Source organism: Diplotaxodon limnothrissa, linkage group LG8 (assembly GCF_057381915.1).
Source record: "Diplotaxodon limnothrissa isolate DT_005_m linkage group LG8, D_limnothrissa_male_GT1.1, whole genome shotgun sequence".
NCBI lineage: Eukaryota > Metazoa > Chordata > Actinopteri > Cichliformes > Cichlidae > Diplotaxodon > Diplotaxodon limnothrissa.
The window spans coordinates 21,499,980-21,516,804 of record NC_140603.1 but is presented as its reverse complement, the minus strand read 5'-3'; the positions used below and the strand labels follow the sequence as shown (position 1 = coordinate 21,516,804).

At 40.1% G+C, this 16,825-nt stretch overlaps 2 protein-coding genes across 2 annotated transcripts; both read left to right on the top strand.

The window, feature by feature from the left end:
* Positions 1–3,643: 3,643 nt before the first annotated feature.
* lrit1b (leucine-rich repeat, immunoglobulin-like and transmembrane domains 1b) lies at positions 3,644–6,311 on the top strand. Its single transcript, XM_085360854.1, has 4 exons — positions 3,644–3,765; positions 4,085–4,545; positions 4,794–5,099; positions 5,233–6,311. The coding sequence occupies exons 1-4, from the start codon at positions 3,644–3,646 to the stop codon at positions 6,309–6,311; spliced, it is 1,968 nt and encodes a 655-aa protein (XP_085216980.1).
* Positions 6,312–7,878: 1,567 nt separating this feature from the next.
* Positions 7,879–9,980, top strand: LOC146626849 (leucine-rich repeat, immunoglobulin-like domain and transmembrane domain-containing protein 2). Its single transcript, XM_085360853.1, has 3 exons — positions 7,879–7,988; positions 8,206–8,987; positions 9,193–9,980. Exons 1-3 carry the CDS (start codon positions 7,879–7,881, stop codon positions 9,978–9,980), a joined length of 1,680 nt encoding a protein of 559 aa, XP_085216979.1.
* Positions 9,981–16,825: the final 6,845 nt, after the last annotated feature.

Sequence of the window (16,825 nt, the reverse complement as noted above, 5' to 3'; positions counted from 1 at the left end):
GCTCTGTTACGATAACAAGGGAGGTGTTCAAGACCTTGTATCTGAGAAGAAGGATCTTAAATTCAATTCTGGGTTTAACAGGGAGTCACTGTTGAGTTTTGGATTAATTGGAGGCTTTTCAGGCAACTTTGGGAACAACCGTAAGTTACTTAATGTCAAGAGCCAGTACTCACTTTCATGACTACATCAGGCTATCTCTTTTCTTTCTGCTGTAAGAACGAAATGTTTTCCAGACCAGCCTACACATCACTTTCAGGAAGTAGACCTCTTTTACCTTCAGAACTGTTTTATTTCCTTTTGGCATAGATTCAGCACGGTACTGGAAAAAATCCTAAGAGATTGTGGTCCATATTGACAAGATAGCATCATAGTTGTTGCAGATTTATTGGTTGCACGTGTGGGATTACATCCTGTTCCACCACATCCCAAAGGTCTGTGATTGTATTGAGATCTGGTGAGTGTGGAGGCCATTTGGATACTTGCTGTTACGTACTTGCTGTCATGTTCAAGAAGGCAGTTTGCGAGGATTTGAGGATCTGTGACATGGCATGTTGTCATCCCATGTCACAGCTGTCCTAAGTTACCTTTGGCTATTGTGGCTGCTTAAACCTTTTAAAATGTAACATTTGGGTAGAGTCTGATTGCACCACTAAGCTTGCCACAGATTACCACAACCTCATTAACTATGAAGTAATGAATTGTCCCAATGGACTTATAATACCCTTTTCTAAACTGTCCATTTTGTCTTTTCTGTAAGCTCTGTGTTCAATCCACACACACAAAAAAGCTATGACATGTGTACTTGTCATCTGCTGGCATCTGCTGCTCTGGAACATTTGGGGCGGTAAAAATGCCAATATTTCACAGATAAATTGACAAGTTGGAGCATCTGAATCACATCGAAGAATATTTGTGTGGTGCCCTCAATCCCAACAAAAGGCCTAGCGAGGTGTTTGTTAGAAGCTGGTGGAGCAGTGTGATGCCATTCAGGAACATAAAGCAATGCCAGTTTCTCAATTTCAAAATATTTAATAGCACAATCTGTTAATCTGCTGGGGCTGAGTGTGAAGAAAATAGGATTAAAATATGAGCATTGAAGTAACTAAAGAGCGTTTTGAGGTTGAATAAGTTTTAGTCCAACAGCTGCACTATGACCTGCACTGCCAGACTTAACATAATGCCAGAGATCAGGACTGTAGCTTTCTTTAATTTAACTGTTTAATTAACATCATCTCAGTCAGAGAGAATTCGTCGTGTTTAGCCACACACAAATGAAACTGTGGCATAAAACACAAGGCTACAACTCCCTACAAAGGCTAAACATTGATCCGTTGACAAATAGTTAATTACTGCAGCATAATCTGTTGGTTTTGCAATGAAACAAAGGCTTTATTGTTGAAACTCCATTTGAACAAATGACCAGGAACTGAAAGCATTTTTAAAAATATATTTCCTAATTTAAAACTAGAAGCAGTTAAATGGGATAACTCCCATTTTCTAGACACTGGTCTTTTTCTACCTTTTTCTCATAAACAGCTCAGATGGAAATGCCCCCACCCCAGTGCACATACAGGCGCCAATATACTGTGTTTACATACAGCACCTACTTTAGGTATTGTACTTTCAGGCATGTGAAAAGAAAAGTTTTCACAGGACTCCTGTGAAAAACTAAGAACACCCAGTGAGCAAGAGCTTGTAGAACCACCGTTATAAACAATAATAGTAATAGTTTTCTGTGTGATTTTATGAATCTCTCATGTTATTGTGGAGGAATTTTATCCCACCCCTCTTCAAAACAATGCTTCAGCTCACTGAGGCCTGCAGACATTAATTTCTTCACAGCTTTCTTGAGGTCCTAACACAGCATTTCACTTTGACTGGGCTATTGCAGCATCTTGATTCTTTTCTTTTTCGCTCCTTCTGTTGTAGATTTGCTCGTGTGCTTGGGATCATTGTCCTACTGCATGACCCAATTTCAGCCAAGCTTCAGCTGTCGGACAGATGGCCCCAAATTTGACTGTAGAATACTTTGTATTGCTTGGTAGACAGAGGAGTTCATGAACTGGTCAAGGACAGGATTTCATGAACTGTGCATTTTGGCAAATATCTTTCCTTCCCTGTCCAAAGGATATTGTTTTAGAAGTCTTATTATTTCTTTAGTGTGCAGGCTGCCGTGTTTGACTGTCAGCCCCTTGCTGCTACTTGCCTTCTTAATTCTTTTGTTTTCAAAAAAAATCTATGCATAGAGTCCTGTGAAAGCGATACATGTTTTTTTTTCCATAATGTAGAGAATTGCTTCTATTTTGACTTAATATTTTTTAAATTAATAATTGTATTTATTTAAAATGTATATTTTTGGTAATGAAAAATGAAAAATGTCATTTTGCATCAGTTTCTTTCATTATTATAACACTTTCCCGTTGATAGATCATTTATTCTTGTAAATAAATCTTAATTGCTATAAAGGCATTATTAAAAGATGCGCCTTACACCCCAATTCAAGATGTGGGGTCATATGGGGAAATGTTATAGGGACAGATGCGGGGTTGGAGGTTTTCCTGTCTGGGACAGCCCTCTTGAAAGAAATGGAACAAAGTTGTATTATCAAGAGACTGAGAGATGACTGGATTAAAGGATTTGAAAACCCTGCCGAGCAGCCATGTCTTTAAACCTCTTTACCTGTGAAAAAAAACCCTCAGACTGTGACAATACATCTGTCATCCACAAAGTATGTCATACTCAGATAGCCTGCATATGATGATGTATGAATGTACATGTGTTAATAGCACAGAAAAAAAATCACAAAGCATGATGAAATCCAAGTTTTTATTAATGTTCTTTTTGGGGGGAAGTAGATTCATGCAGTCTTGCAGAGATTAGAAATTCTCTCCATAAGAAAAACTGTTTTAAAATTGTATTCAAACCCACTGATTACCTGGACGGAGACAAGCAGTGTAAGTGTTTAACAATTGTTTACACTCAGTGACTTCCCACTGCCATCTAGTGGTCGCTCACTGCTACTATTTAACTACAGTCTGTAAATGAAGTTTCTAACAAAAACGACGGTTTGAGGACATTTAAACCTAATCGAGAGGAGTTTTTATCGTCTTGTGTTTCATATCAGAATTTATTCAGTTTGTTTGTTTTTGGTGAAACTTGGTCAATTTACGTGGAGCAGAAAGCCTAGAGACGGATAAAAATGATAAGATAAGAATAACGTTTTAAATGTGTTCAGATATTTCCCCTTTTACTCGAAAAAAAAGAAGCAAATGCTCACTCAGGTATGGTAGATTTAGCGATTGTAGTTCGTCCACCTGCTGCTTCTTTATGTCCTATAATTGCAGGTAGTTGTGACATAACTGTCCATCCAATCATTGCTTGGAAAGTATGTCTAAGAATGAAAGTAAAAACGCGGTAACCTATCAGCTTCCAGGAAGCAATAGCCTAATCGTGTGAATGAAAATAACCCAAGTCCTTCTCTAATCCCTGCCTATCCTTTTTATCTCAGGATTCAGACCAGTCGGAGCAGAGTGGATCTGTGAGCGTGCAAAACACCACGATGCATCCCGCGTCCCGTTAGACCGAGTAGCGGCGCATGCTTTGTAACTGTAGTTTAGTTGCATAGTGTTCAGTAGCTTGCAAAATGAGTCGACATTTTCCTGCAGCTTTTTGTTTGGCTTTAGTTTTTCTTCCTCTGATGAGCAGTCCGTGTCCTGCCCAGTGCAGCTGCTTCTTTCACAAACTAAGCGACGGATCAAAAGCGAGGTAAACTCTGTGAATTGAATTCAGAGCACAATTGTATTATTATGCTTTGCCATAAAAGTGAGAACATAGCTTTGCTATATTCAGTGACTCCGTGTGCTGGAATTAACTTGGATTTGTTCCTTAATCCCATTTGCGTATAACTCAAAAATAGTCTGCTACGTTTTTTCTTTAATAAACTGAACTTTTTAAACTTATTTTTTTTATTTAAAACTAACGTATAAAATATGCTTTCATCTTGAATTTAAAAGTATCTTTAATATTGTTACTGCTACATGTTCTGTAGAGGTAGTCATATTTTTTTATTGTTATTTTCTTGCAGGAGTGTTCTTTGCAATGATCCGGAAATCACTGTGGTTCCTCAAAATTTCCCAACTGACACGGCAAAGCTCCGCGTTGAGAAGACGGCAATCACACGGATTTCTAGCAGCACCTTCCACTACCTCAACAGTCTGGAGTTTCTCTGGATGTCTTTCAATTCCCTGAACTCCCTGACTCCTGACAGTTTCCGGGGTCTTTACAACCTTAATGAGCTCAGGCTGGATGGCAACTCCCTTACCTCCTTCCCCTGGGAGTCTCTGACAGACATGCCAAACCTGAGGCTCCTCGACTTACACAACAACAAGATCTCCAGCATGCCTGCAGAAGCCATCATGTATATACAGAACATAACCTACCTGGACTTGTCTAGCAACAGTCTCACAACCGTTCCTGGTGAAATTCTCACAATGTGGCTAAGTGTGAAGCCACCCCAGGACGCTGATTCTTCTAAACTAATACTTGGTGAGGATTGAATGTTAATGTATTAAGATTTCTTTGTAATCTGCCTTGTATGAGAGCTACTTCTTTAAAGCTCAGTTAGGGATTAGTGTGAATATACTGTGTGTGCAGTGTGTCAACTTGTTAGGCTAATTATGTTTATTTATACTCAATCCCAGGTAATGGTCTGGTCTTAAAATGACTCAGTGTTGGGTAAAACAACTTAATTTATTGTTTTCACTAATAAAGTCTTTCCATACATTCCTCTGCAGGTCTTCATGATAACCCGTGGCTGTGTGACTGTCGACTCTATGATCTGGTTCAGTTTCAGAAGTCCCCCTCGTCCTCCGTGGCTCTCATTGACACTCGACTAAGATGCGCTGATCCTGAGAGCCTATCAGGGGTTTTTTTCACTGAAGCAGAGCTGCAGAGGTGCCAAGGCCCTCGAGTGCATACGGCTGTGGCTCGTGTTCGGAGCTCACTGGGCAACAACGTGCTGCTGCGTTGCGGCACAGTTGGAGTCCCCATCCCAGAGCTGTTCTGGAGCCGTGCTGATGGCAAGAAAATGAACGGCACCAGTGAGTTTTGTTGCATTTGTTCCAGATGTGCTTAGATTTGATTTATTTCTGCACACGTGTCAATTACATTAAAGTTATTCTTTTTTTATCAATCTGCTTATCTCTGTGGATCTCTACCTTTTTGTTTTTTCAGTTCAGCAAGAGATCTCAAAGGAAGGCATCATTTGGTCGATTCTGAGCGTGCCTGCTGTCTCTTACCGGGATTCTGGGAAATATGTTTGCAAGGCGACCAACTTTGTGGGCACGGCAGACGCTGTCATCTCCTTGGTGATCACAGATTCCTTTCGGTCAGAAGAAGCAGGAGGTGGCGGTGGTGGTACTTCTAAGAGATCAAGGGGGAAGAAAAATGGTGGCATTGGCAGAGCGGCATACCAGGAAAAGCTTATTGCCAGATACGTTCCTCCACCTACATCTACAGCTGCACAGCCCATCATTGAACCTCTTAATGGCAAGGGGGTGACTGGGAAGTATGAGATTGAGAGCTACAGCATCTCTGATGGTGTTTCTCAGGGACGAGGCAAAGGTTCGGATGCACAGAAGCCACTGGACGTGCAACAGGATGCTTTAAGTAACCTATCGGCCAATGCCTCATCGTTACAGCAAGCTCCTAAGAAAAGGATAGTGCGTTCTGTAAAGGTGATTGGTGACACTGACCATACTGTCTCTCTGAACTGGCGAGCCCCTACAGCCACAAATACCACCGAGTTTAGCGTCCTATATGCTATATTTGGTGAGAGAGACATGCGTCGAATCAATGTGGGCTCTGGAAGAAACAGAATCACAATTGACGGCCTTGTGCCAAAGACAAAGTACATTGCCTGTGTTTGCGTCAAAGGCCTGATCCCAAAAAAGGAGCAGTGTGTAATCTTCTCAACCGATGAAGCAGCCAGTGCCAGTGGCACTCAGAAGCTCATTAATGTGGTGGTGATAACGGTGGCATGCGTGATTGCTGTTCCTCTTACACTGATTGTGTGCTGTGGGGCAATAAAGAAACGTTGCCAAAAGCTGCTGGGGAAGCAATCCAAAGAAATACAGGACTCGTATGTCACGTTTGAGACCCTCGGCCCTGTGACCAAAGCTAAGGGGATGGAAGGCGAGTATCTAACGAGGCTAAATCCTGACGAATCCAACAGGCTGCTCTCAGCGAGATCTAGTGTTGACTCAGAGGCCACAGCCAGGACTGAAGGGCTACCTAATGAGTACTTCTGTTAAAACCAAACATATGCCTCAGTTCCCAAAGGATGCACTTTGCACCGCCGTGCTCCACTGTTAGAAAGATTCAAATGATCCTCTTTTTAAAGGGGTATCCAGAGGACACTTGTAGCTCTTTTAGGACTGGATCTATTCAAATAAATTACAGCCTTGTGGGAGTAAAAGCTACCATTCATTTGGTGGGAAACAACAAAAAGGGAAAATATACACAGTAACGCAGTTGTAAATTTACAAGTGGTGTAGAAATAACTTTTTTTAATTCATCGTGCACTTTTAAGAATAAGAGAAAACTCTCTCGATGCCCTAAACTCTCTTAAACCCAATACATTCACTTTTCTTTGTTTTTTCCTAAGATGTAACTTATGCTTTGTGTGAAAATCTTTATTCTACACGTATTTAGGGAAACAATAGTTTATTTAGCCTGTTTTATATGTCAGTATGATGTGAATGTGCCAGGTTTACTGTTGGGTGAAAAACCTGAAATACAGTACATTTTGTAATGTGTAAATATTTGTAACCTAAAATATATGTGTATGTATGAATGTACTGTATAAAAATAAATATTTTTATATTGATTTATGCTTACTTTTTTCCTACATCTTTACTTTCCTTAAAAACACCCACACGTATCCCCTGTATCTATAAACTGCTACAAAACATGCTTAAACTAAGTAAATACAATCAATTAATACAGCTGTAGACAAATCCAAGGCAGTTTTTGTAGCATTAATATATGAATCACTACAGTTGATACATATAATGGCATAAATTTGGACTAATATTCATATTTTCCATTGGATCAGTCTTTATCATTTTGATTATGGGTGCTCCAGCATCTAAATTACCTACTAGTACAGTCTCTGTATGATTAACTCAGCATTCAAGCAAACTGTAGCAATAAACGACGATTATGATATGCCTTATGTAAAAGACATTTCCTGAAATGCTGAACATGTGGCTAATCTGTTTATCTGTTAAATTATAATGCGCATGTATAAAAAGCGTGGGTATTAAAGGATGTGAAACTGCAGAGCTATAGTGTAGATGTTTGTTTTCGCACTCGCTTTGGTATATGCTGATTTGGCCTTTATCAACCTGAGAGACAAACAGTGTTTAGATTATTGAGGTCAGTCCTCTCCAGACATCTGTCTCTGTCTCTGTGCAGCCCTCCCTCTCAGTGTTGCTAAGCCTGACGGGCTCCGGCCCACTTAACACAGATGGGCCTCCTGTCATGTCAATGCTGCTGCTTTAGTGGGGAACAAATAAATTAAATTAATCTGATGCGAAGCATTTTGGGGTCATATCTGAGACAAGAACTACTATCAAGCCGAACTCATAGCTCTCGACTGAAAAACACTTGTGAATGTTAACTCTTTATGTCCTTTTGAAAAGATCTAACATTGTGTTTAGAAAAAGTGGACCATTGCTATAAATACACCTGTGTCTCACATGTCATTTGGCCTCTTAAGGGTTACGTCAAGGGAGATTAAGGTAATGGGCTTTCTTTCACGCAGCCCATGAGCATGTCCTGCCCTGACAGGCCTATTTCATATGCGTGTCTAGGATCATGGACGCCTTTTATGTCACATTGCATATCACTTTGGTATTCCAGTTCATCTCTTTTGGATCGTCAACTTGTTTGTTCGGTTGCTCCTGCACAGATGATATCTTAGGAAGGTAAGTGGCCACTAAAAATATGCTACATTGTAAAGCTCGGTTGTATATTTGCTATGAGTCTGTCCTCTTTTGAATAAGTTACGTGCTACAATAAACATTACTTATAGCATGACTAGTGTGAAATGCCCAAATAAACACTATCCAAAATTTGCGTTTAAGCTAAGTGTACTACACCATTATCTTTGTATAGCACAAATTTTCTTGTCTGTCATTTTAGGTCTTTACTATGTATGGAAACCTCCATGGGAGAAATCCCAGTGGACATCCCACATGATTTCATTAAAATCCGAATTGAAAAATCCCATCTGACTGAGTTACCTCGAGGATCCTTCTCAAAAGTGCCTGCCTTGGAGTTCCTCTGGCTAAATTTTAATGAGATCGCTCTGATGAACATGAAAAGCCTAGAGAGGCTCACTAACTTGACTGAGCTAAGGCTACAAGGGAACAAGCTGACTTCAGTAACATGGACAGCATTTCAGGATACACCAAAACTCAAGATTTTGGACCTAAAACACAATCACCTGGATGTGCTACCCGAACATGCTCTGAGATATTTACCTGCACTGACCTACTTAGATTTATCCTTCAATCAGCTTAGTGTCATAGCAAAAGAAGTCTTCATTAATTGGCCCCTTTTTCAAATAGCTGAGAAAGCCTGGGCAAAAGAAGGGATGGTGTCAAATGTGGTTTTGGGGCTGCATGATAATCCCTGGTTGTGTGACTGCCGCCTCAAAGGCTTTGTGGAGTTCACCAGGGCAGTCAGCCCTCCCATCATCCTGATGAACTCTTATCTGATGTGTTCAGGTCCAGCTCTCAAAGCTCACAAGTTTTTCCACGAGATTCAGTTAAAATCATGCATGAGGCCAGTGACCTCTGCCCCAGAAACCAACATCACTTTACCTCTGGGAGCAAATGCAACCCTAACATGCTTAGTGAAGGGCAGGCCAGAGCCGACCATTCAGTGGATGTACAGTCTGAAGATTATAAGAGGATTTGTTGGTAAGATTTTTTTTTAATCACTACCATCCATTAAATTGTTGTGAACCTGCTGTTGGAGCACTTAGCGAAGTATATATAGTGAACTCCCAGGCTGCAGTGTTTTGAAAGAGACAATACTTACTGCATAATATCAGAATACCTGAGCATGTCATTACCAGATGAAAAAAATCCTGTGATTTGCTCTGATGCTGTTTTCACCTTGCAGCATCACAGACAAACATCGATGAGGAGACCTTCTCTTCCCAGCTCCTGATCCCCTCTCTTCATCTGGCAGACCGAGGACTCTACACCTGCACGGCCAACAATTTCATTGGCAACTCCTCTGTCAACATTACAGTTAACATCGCCTCTTCTGATTCCTCCCTTCCTCTCCTCCCGCCTGTCCCTATGCTGTCATCTGAGGAGAATGCCTACATTGAAATACACATAGCCAAACAGACAGTTTATGGAATTACCTTAGAGTGGCACGCAGCAACTGAAAATCCTGCAGAAACTTGGTTCACCATCCACTTTGGCAAATATGATTCACCAAAGAAGGAAATGATCTACATTGGCCCGGGCATCAACAGTTACTCGGTCAGTAATCTGCTTCCTGTCACCAAATACGAGGTGTGTGTGACCCTGAAGAACCACCCACCAAGGGAAGGTCAGTGCATTGTGTTTGTAACAGGAAGTGACATTAGTGAGATGGAGCAGAAAGAAAGGTTAATCCACATTATAGTTATTGTGTGCGCAATGGTGCTGGCTGTGCCGGTTGGCATGTATGCCTGCACCACAGAGGCCAGGTTCAGCTGTGTGGACCGGTTTGTGGATCTGTGGAGGATGCACAGAATGCATGATGAAAACCTGCAGGAGGGGGCGAGGCAGGGCACTTTTGACAGCCTGCAGGCAACCAGCGATGAAGCTTTGTGCAAAAGTTCGATGGAAAAGCCAACAAAGAGACGGAGGTCTGAGGATAAGTCCAAAGGAGGAAGTGCAGCTTACCTGTACTAGCATCAAAGTCAAGAACTGCATTCATAATACATTTCTACATGAAGTTTATTTGTAGTTTAAGTTTGTGCCTCTAAATGTATGTGTTACAGTTGAATTACAAAGCTAAGTATACTATTTTCTAAAATACATGCACCATTATTTTTCTGGTTCACACTTTGAAGACTCTTGTGACCATGTAAGTAAAAACATTAAAATAAAACTTTAAAAAAAAATTGAATTGTACATATATTATGTGGTAAAGTAACACATTTGTTCATGGGGTAAACATGTTTTCCCTTTCAGTGTTGGACTTTTGTTATAATTCCTCTTTTTGACTTTGCTGCTTATATAAACTCAGACGCACACATCCACTTTGAATGTATGTATATTGCAAGCTGTCACCTGAAAATGGAGATGCCTTTCTTCCTTGTTAAATGGAGGGTTTATTTTCTATTTTAGTGTCACTTTGTGAAATAAAAAAATTAATCGTGTGTAATTAAGTTATCATGCAGTACTGCAATATGATGTTGTGGATTGTACGTGTGTTTCTGGCTTGCTTTGATTTACTTTGTCTTGAAAATGTTTTTAATCTTTTTGTGTTTTCTCTTAAGGACTGCAGATTTATTATGACTGAATGAAATGCGTTTGATGTGGATTAAAAAGAAGTCAAAGACAAATGCTGAGACATACTCAGATTTTTTTATCACAATCACTCAGAGGATTTGTTACATAAGCTGTATTTTCCCATGAATTTATACATACACTGCTAAGCAGATTAAAGTGATTTTCTATCTGAATCCTAGTCAGCAGAACATGATATTTCCATTTAATGCCTCTGAGCTGATTGTGTCCACACGGTGACTGTATTTTCACATGATTTTTACATGTGCATCAGTTACTGCATGTTATAATAATTTTATGTTTTAATAGATAAATAAAACAATTGAAAAAGGCTATTATTTAGATAATATATTAATATATAGTACTTTTTCCAGACATAGTTGTTTCAAGAAGTTAATCACCGAAAGGTGATTAATTGATTAATAAATTGATTTAATATAATATGTACAGCCCAGTTAAAAAGAAAGTGATGGTATATGAAAAGTAGGGACAGTAGTAGTAAAAGACTGGAAAAGTTATGTAATGCTGACTTTTCTTTTTCTTCTTCTTTTTTGTTACCTGTTTCTTTCAGTATAGCAAATTATTCCAAATAAATGTATTTCTAAATAAAAAAAAAACAAGGTTAATTCAGCTTTGATCAATTTTAGTGAAGGTTTTGCTTATTTTAGAAGAACAATGGGAACCCTAATGTACGTTCATTATAGCAGCTAGTACTTGTCCAAGCTATAGAAACTTTGTGATTTGTATTTTTTTGGTGGTTGTTAGGTGTCAAAATAACATTATAATATTGGATCTTCATAAGTACCTGCAGGAGCCTAAGATGCCAACTCTTGATCCTGTTGTAGGAGTTGGCTAAAAAAAACAAAGAAAAAGACTGATTTTGTGTATTATGGAAAGATACAATACAATACAATACAATACAACTTTATTTGTATAGCACGTTTAAAAAACCAGCGGTACACCAAAGTGCTTTACAATAAAAACAGGTAAATTAAGACATGATTAAATAAAAGACTATTTACAAAGTACCACATATGTCATCAGGTTGAGGGCACTAATTATACAGCAATAAAAGGGAATATAAGAACAAAGTTACTAAGAACAGATAAAGCTAAAAGGTAAAGTACATAAATAAAAATTAAACCAAATATAAAATAAGTACACTAACTAGATGGAAAAGCTATGTTGAATAAGTGAGTTTTTAAACGGGATTTAAAAGATAAAATGGAGTCTGACGCACAGATAGCGATGAAGGTTATTCCACAGATTAGGTGCAACCAGGGCAAAAGCACGGTCACCCCTAGATTTAAGTCTAGATCTAAGCTGAGTCAAGAGTAATTGGGCTGAAGACCTGAGGGCTCGCCCAGGGACATATAGACTAAGAAGATCGACAAGATAACGAGGGGCTAAATTATTTATAATTTTAAAGGTGAGCAACAATATTTTAAATTCAATGCAATATTTTATGGGTAGCCAATGCAAATCAATAACAACAGGGGTGATGCTTTCTAGTGCCAGTCAGGAGGCGAGCCGCCGCATTTTGGACAAGCTGGAGTCTGTGAAGGAGAGCGGCGTGAAGACCAAAGGAGAGAGAATTACAGTAATCCAATCTAGAAGTCACAAAAGCATGAATGAGCCTTTCAAGATCTTTATGAGGAACATAGTGCTTAGCCTTAGCAATAAGGCGCAGTTGGTAAAAGCTAGATTTGATTACTGAGGACACTTGTTTGTTAAATTTGAAAGAGCTATCCAGCAGGACACCTAGGTCACTAACTGAGTCAGAGAAAGAAGTGGCAAAGGAACCAAAGGTATCAGCTAATAGGCCCCAAGGGATATGGTTGCCAAACACCACAATTTCCGTTTTCTTATCATTCAGGATAAGGGAATTGCCTGAAAGCCATTCTCTGACTTCTCTCATGCACTCGAGAAAGATTAAGCCTAGGGGGAGCATATATAATGAGAATAACACTGGGCCAAGTACAGAGCCTTGGGGCACACCACAGCATAAGGATGCAGTTGAGGAAGAATAAGTACCCAAGGTAACGGAGAAAGACCTGTTCAAAAGGTATGATTTGAACCAGTTAAGGGCTTCACACCGAATGCCCACAGTGCGTTCTAACCTCGTTAATAAGATATTATGGTCAACCATATCAAAAGCTGAGGACAAATCCAATAAGACTAATACAACAGAATGCCCTGAATCAGTAATTAAGAGAAGATCATTAAGGACTCTCAGCAAAGCTGTTTCGGTGCTGTGGCGTGGTTTAAAACCAGACTGAAATTTATCACAGATGTCATGCGCATCCAGGTAAGCCTGGAGTTGCGAGAGAACTATCTTCTCTAGGATTTTGGAGAGGAATGGAAGTTTGGATATCGGCCTATAATTAACAAAATCACAATGGTCAAGACACCTTTTTTTGAGAGCAGGTTGCACTATAGCATGTTTAAAAACAGAGGGAACATAGCCAGAAGACAATGATGAGTTCATTAAAAATAGAATACTGGGCCCAATTACATCAAAGCCGTCCTTCACAATGCGAGACGGAAGAGGTTCATATGCAGAACTAGTAATTTTCAGTTGCTTGACAATTTGCTTAAGTGTACAGAGTGACACTGGCTCAAACTGATGAAAAGTAGAAGCACATTCTCCAGTGAAAGCAAGGCTCACCACTGGGGGGAGTGAGGATTTGAGAGATAGAATTTTATCAGTAAAGTATTTTAGAAATTGTTCACATTCCAGACATTCTGGAAAGATTGAGAAAAAACCAAGCCAAGAAAGTCTTGAAAAGGACTTGTACTAGTTGGCTAGAGGCAGAAATCGAGCTGGAAAGGATGTGCAGTAGATTAAGTGAATAAGGTTAGAGATGCAAATATACTAGTGAGTGAAGACATGGTTTTTAGAACATACATGAGGGTAGCAAGACTGTGAGGAAAGGTGCTATTGGAGTAACAGATGGAGGTAGGATTACATCAGGGATCATCCCTGAGCACCTTGTTTGCAGTGGTGATGGACAGGTTGACCGATGAGATCAGGCAGGAGTTTCTGTGGACTGTGATGTTCACAGATGAGACTATGATCTGTAGTGAGAGTAGGGAGCAGGTGCAAGAAAGCCTGGAGAAATACAGGGTGGGCCATTTATATGGATACACCGTAATAACATGGGAATGTTTGGTGATATTAAAGTCCTGTTTGTGGCACATTAGTATATGTGAGGGGGCAAACTCCTCAAGATGGGTGGTGACCATGGTGGCCATTTAGAAGTCGGCCATCTTGGATACAACTTTTGTTTTTTCAATAGGAAGAGGGCCATGTGACATATCAAACTTATTGGTAATGTCACAAGAAAAACAATGGTGTGCTTGGTTTCAACGTAACTTTATTCTTTCATGAGTTATTTACAAGTTTCTCTTTGTTCACAGCCATTGACATGTCGAAGAGGTTAACACGTGAGGAGCGGATCAAAATTGTGTTGATATCTGGTGAATGCAATAACCGGGTCATTGCAGCAGATTTCAATGCAAGACACCTGACGAGACCACCACAGTTAGCAAACTGCTTGCTAAGTTTCGTGAAACTGGTTCAGTGTTGGATTTGCCAAAATGTGGACGCAAGAAAACTGTCACTAATGAAGAAACATCAGTGGCTGTCCTAGCTTCATTCAGCAAGAACCCACAGCGTAGCACTCGCTGCACGTCACTGGAGAGTGGTTTGGTGTGGTATATAGGGTACAACAATAGTGGGTCCATTCTTCATCAATGGAAACCTCAAGGCCACTGGATATTTGAAATTGCTACATGATGATGTGTTTCCCTCTTTATGCACTGAAGCTGGCACGTTCCCTGAGTTTTTCAAGCAAGATGGTGCACCACCACATTATGGGTGCCAGGTCCGAGCATTCCTAGATGAACAGTTTCCTGGAAAGTGGATTGTTCGTCATGGGCCAGTTGGATGGCCCCCAAGGTCTCCTGATCTGACCCCCTTAGACTTTTATCTTTGGGGTCATCTGAAGGCGATTGTCTATGGTGTGAAGATACGAGATGTGCAGCACCTGAAACTACGGATACTGGATGCCTGTGCTGGCATTTCTCCTGCGGTGTTGCTATCAGTGGGAGAAGAGGGTTGCATTGACAATCCAACACAATGGGCAGCACATTGAACACATTTTATAAGTGGTCAGAAACTTGTAAATAACTCATGAAAGAATAAAGTTACGTTGAAACCTGGTAGGCTGGTAGAAAGGTAAAGACGCAAGGAATCGAGATAGTGAAGTTGGATGAGTTTAAATACCTGGGATCGGCTATTCAAAGCAATGGACAGTGCACACGAGAGATAAAGAAGACAGTGTAGGCACCATGAAGCTGGTGGAGATAAGTGTCAGGGGTGAATTGTGATAGCAGCAAGAATGAAAGGGAATGTTTACAAGAGGGGTGTGAGACCTGCTATGATGTTTGGTTTGGAGACAGTGACCCTGACAAGAAGACAGGTGGTGAGGCTGAAGATGCTTAGACTTTAGTTGAGAGTGACTAGAACGGACAAGATTAGAAACAAGTCCATCAGAGGGACAGCTCAGGTTGAGCAGTTTGGAGACAAAGTTAGAGAGGCAAGGCTGAGATGATTTGGACATGTGCAGAGGAGGGATACTGGAGATATTGAGCAAAGGTTAGACAGAAGGAACAGAAGAAGACCATAGAGTGGAGGAGAACATACTCATGATTGGCATGTCAGAGAGTGCTAGGGATAGGATGGAGGTAGACAACCTACCATCATAACCCCAATAAGCTCAACAATTAACCCTTGTGTGGTGTTCATATTTTTGTTACTCAGCCAGTGTTCATGGGTCTGGTGGACCCGCTAGAGTTTTGGCTTTCCAAATTAACACTATCAAACAATTTTATGTTAAATTACTCAACAGATGTTTACTTCATCCCAATTACAAGCCATATGAACAGTAAACATGGTTAATTTTTTCCCTTTACCTTTGTTAGATCACATTTATGAATTAATGTGCTTCTCGTTTTTTTTTTTTTTTTTTTTTTTTTTTATAAAATGTTATAAAAACATAAATCAGTTATAATCAAGTGGAGTGAGTGGAAAGACAACACATTTACACGTGAAGCAATATGTTTCACAACTAAATGGGATCAGCTGCTCATCAATGGTGACATTAGGCCCAGGGTTGTAAAACAGGGGTAGGTGGTGCACACACTTATCCCACACTGTCCTGATGGCAGCTAGCTTGTCTCTCTGCCGTCGAGCTGGTCTGTCGTCTCGGCTATCAAAACGGATAATCCTGGAAATTTTGTGGAAGTTTTCCAGAGACATTGATGCATGGAAAGGTTCTTGCCGGTTTCTGCATCCCACAGGATTCTGTGGATTCCCCTTTGGACCTGAAAACTCCTGCAAGGATAAGAACCCCAAAGTAGGCCTGCAGATCAATTTGGTCCATCTCCTTCCACCTCCTTTATTAGGCCTGGGTCCAGTGGACCCGAACACCTTGTATGTAATGTAAATGCGTGGGGGGAGGTACAGTATGAGGTCATTGAAAATTAGTTCGGATTCATGTTCTTCACAGAAAATAAGCCAAAGCCAATGAATTTCAGGTTGAAAAAATAATTAATTGTTTAATTTTTCTTTTGAGAAAAACTGAAAACGGGTCTCACAGACCCGAACACCATACAAGGGTTAAAAGAAGGTAAAGACTTCTATGCACTGGTCAAACCCATGGCTACAACTGTACTGGAATTTGGACATGGAAAGGGTGGCCACATGTTACCACTTACTGCTGTAGTATTAGTCATGGTGGTTCATCGATAGCCAGGTTGAGTTCCACCCTCAGCCATGAAAACAGTGACATTTACATTAGAAATTCACAACAACAACAAGAGACTAACAAAGCACAGCTGCTATAACATTGTGATTTACATTACATAACAGACTGACATTAGTCCCACGCTTGTTTGCACTAGTGATCCCTCCCCTTGCATTGCTATGATCTTCATAAGGCAAGATTAACCATAAAAAGTACCAAAACATCAAAATTAAGCGCTGTACTTAAGCCAGTCCACTTAAGCCAATGCATTATTTGCAGTGAACTTTTCAACTATGGGGACAGTGTTGCTGTGTAAAAATAATGTATGTATTGTTTTCTTTATTTTAATCAGTGTCTTAGTTTTTGTGTCTTTACCACAACCCCAAAAAACTAAAAAACTACATCAAACCACCAGGACAAAATTGAGCACAGACC

What these genes read in the sequence shown, in the direction of transcription:
- lrit1b (XM_085360854.1), top strand. Translation starts at nt 3,644, where the DNA reads ATGAGTCGACATTTTCCTGCAGCTTTTTGTTTGGCTTTAGTTTTTCTT. An exon ending in AGCGACGGATCAAAAGCGAG is followed by an intron (nt 3,766 to 4,084) that starts GTAAACTCTGTG and finishes ATTTTCTTGCAG; the next exon opens with GAGTGTTCTTTGCAATGATC. An exon ending in CAAGAAAATGAACGGCACCA is followed by an intron (nt 5,100 to 5,232) that starts GTGAGTTTTGTT and finishes TTGTTTTTTCAG; the next exon opens with TTCAGCAAGAGATCTCAAAG.
- LOC146626849 (XM_085360853.1), top strand. Translation starts at nt 7,879, where the DNA reads ATGGACGCCTTTTATGTCACATTGCATATCACTTTGGTATTCCAGTTC. An exon ending in ACAGATGATATCTTAGGAAG is followed by an intron (nt 7,989 to 8,205) that starts GTAAGTGGCCAC and finishes CTGTCATTTTAG; the next exon opens with GTCTTTACTATGTATGGAAA. An exon ending in GATTATAAGAGGATTTGTTG is followed by an intron (nt 8,988 to 9,192) that starts GTAAGATTTTTT and finishes TTCACCTTGCAG; the next exon opens with CATCACAGACAAACATCGAT.